Source organism: Frankliniella occidentalis, unplaced genomic scaffold (assembly GCF_000697945.3).
Source record: "Frankliniella occidentalis isolate FOCC.00 unplaced genomic scaffold, Focc_3.1 Scaffold225, whole genome shotgun sequence".
In the NCBI taxonomy this organism is placed as follows: domain Eukaryota; kingdom Metazoa; phylum Arthropoda; class Insecta; order Thysanoptera; family Thripidae; genus Frankliniella; species Frankliniella occidentalis.
In genome coordinates, this window is record NW_026267351.1 from 217,721 (window position 1) to 220,322 (window position 2,602).

At 64.3% G+C, this 2,602-nt stretch overlaps 1 protein-coding gene across 1 annotated transcript; it reads right to left on the reverse strand.

Annotated features, from left to right (window-relative positions):
* Positions 1-736: 736 nt before the first annotated feature.
* Positions 737-2,491, reverse strand: LOC113210059 (uncharacterized). The gene has a single exon (XM_052272798.1). It carries the CDS (start codon positions 2,371-2,373, stop codon positions 835-837), a length of 1,539 nt encoding a protein of 512 aa, XP_052128758.1. The 5' UTR covers positions 2,374-2,491; the 3' UTR covers positions 737-834.
* Between the last annotated feature and the right edge of the window lie 111 nt (positions 2,492-2,602).

Here is a 2,602-nt window from a genome sequence, read left to right on the forward strand (position 1 = left end):
GTATAGCCGTAATGAAGAGGCTGATGTTTCTGAATAGGATTAAAACGGCAGAGTGGCGGCTGCGGGGGCTGCGGGGGCTGCGGGGGCTGCGCTGCCGCCGGGCTGGTGGTGGTCCCGCGCCTGAAACAACACGATAATGCTGCGGACCCCCCTGCCGCCCCCTCCTCTCCCCCAAGCCATGAATAGCGCCCATTTTCGTTCGGTTTGTTTGCGGTTTGTGTCGCGTCGCTGACAGATTGTGCGTCCCTCTCCCTTCGGCTCCCCTCTCGAGTCCTCACTGTCGCGCCTCTTCTCCAGCTCCAGCTTCAGCTCCAGCAGCGCGGAGACAATCAGGCTCGCTACAACTTCCGACGCGCGAGGAATACGGGAGCACCAGTCCGGGGGGTGTCGGTGGTGGTGGGGCTGATACACCAAATCACGGGCCTTGTTTTTTATGCTTTTATTATTTTTGCATACACACAGATGGGTAACAAGGAACAGGATTGACGTAGTTTTATCTTCCGATGTACAAAGAGGCGATTATTTACATTATTTACACAACACACAGAATAGTTAACTCAAGAATTTTTTAAATCGATTTTCTTTTAGATCACTACTTCTACTTCATATACTTTTTGCTGGCTTCCGATGTACAAAGAGGCGATTATTTACATTATTTACACAACACATAGAATAATTAACTCAAGAATTTTTAAAATCGATTTTCTTTTAGATCACTACTTCTAACTGCATATACTTTTTGCTGGCTTCCGCAAACAATCTGTCCGATGTTAGTTTTTTATCACATAACATTTCGGTCTAATTATGACAATTAACTCCATCCCCGACGCGTGCTCACTGGTGCCTGACGTGGAGGTTAAGCGCGTCGGCGGCGTCCCGCAGGAAGTGCGGATGCAGGTGGCCGCCCTGGTGAGGCCGTCCGGGTGGGAACGGCGTCTGCAGGTGGCCGAGCTGCCCCAGCTGGCCGAGCTGGCCGAGCTGGCCGAGCTGGCCCAGCTGCAGGTGGCCCAGCGCGTTGCTCAGCGCCTGCTGGTGCTGGTGGAGGAAGAGCGACGGCGACATGGGTCGCATGGGCGAACGCGGCCGTGGCGAGCGGGCTGGCGACGAGCGCTGTTGGGGAGACGAGCGCTGCTGGGGAGACGAGCGCTGCTGTGGAGACGCACGGAGGGGCGACGATCGTGGCGGCGATGAATGCCGGAGGGGGGACCGCGGCGGCGGGGAGCGCGCGGGGGACGCGCGCGGCGGGGACGACCGCGTCGGAGACCGACCGGAGGACGGCGAGGATGGTGGGGAAGGCCGTGGGGAGGCTGACGAGTCGACCTCGTCGTCGGACGAGTCATCGGCCCTCCGCTTGCGCTTGTGGTTCACGTAGTCCACGACGAGCTCGAGCCCCAGCAGCGCGCGGATGTCCTTCTTTTTCCTCTTCTTCTCCTCGTCGCTGGCCTCGCCACCACCCTCCTCGTCGTCGTCCTTGCTCTCGGTCTTCTGCTCCACCAGGACGACGGGCTTGCTGTCGTCCTCGCAGCCGCCGCTGTTGCACGTCGTGTTGCAGCCGGGACTGTCGTTGTTGTTGTTGGCCTCGTCGCCCGCCTTGCGCGCCTGGCCGCAGAAGGGACGCACGTCGTCGTAGATGCGCGACAGGTTCTGCAGCACGTAGTTGGGGCCCTGGCCCTGGCCGGGGCTGTCGGGCGCGGGGGTGGGGCTGCCGGGGGCGGCGAGCACGCCGGGCCCGCCCGTCACCGACTTCCCGCGCGGCTGCGGCACGCTGAACGCGGAGCAGTGCTTGTTCTCGCCCTCCTTGGCCTTGATGTGCCCCGAGACGCGCAGGTCGATGAAGAAGTGCAGCGGGTCGAGCGGGTACGGCGGCTGCAGCGGCTGCAGCGGCTGCAGGGGCGGCTGGTGCGGCAGCGGGTACAGCGCGGGCGGCGGGTACCACAGCGGGGGGCCGTGGGGGCCGCCGTGGGGGCCGCCGGGGGGCAGCAGCATGTCGGGGGGCGGCGACCCGAGCGGCGGCAGCATGCCGAGTCCCATCGGGGGCGGGTGCAGCGCCCCCGGGGGCGGCGACGAGGACGCGGCCGGCGCGGGCGGCTTGTCCTCGGCCAGCGCGGCCATGGCGGCGGAGCGCGGGGTCGTGAGCTCGAGGGGCTTGTCGTGGTGCTGCGGGGGGGCACCCAGCGGCGGCGGGCAGCTGAGTCCTGGAGGCCCGCCCTGCTGCTGCTGCTGTTGCTGCTGCTGCTTCACCGCCTCCCGCCAGGTGCGCTTCCGCGGGCGGCGCGACGGCGGGTGGTGCGGGAGCGGGCCGTCGTGGGGCTGCGGGCCTGCCCCGCCGCCCGAGGCCGCCGCCGCCTTGGCCGCCACCAGGCCGCGCAGCATCTCGCTGAAGAAGAAGGACGTCGGGTGCGGCAGCGAGTACAGGTAGGGCGGCGTGGCGGCCAGCAGGCGCGAGACCAGGTCCCCCGGCCGGAGGTCGCTGTCTGCAACATGGCCATGGCACAAGTCAGCAACGGTCTAGCAAGAGATTGTCAGAAAGCAACCGTCCTCGGTGAAGTGTTCTTATTTAGTATGAGAACACCGCCATTCGGTGAAATGTTCTCCATTCTCT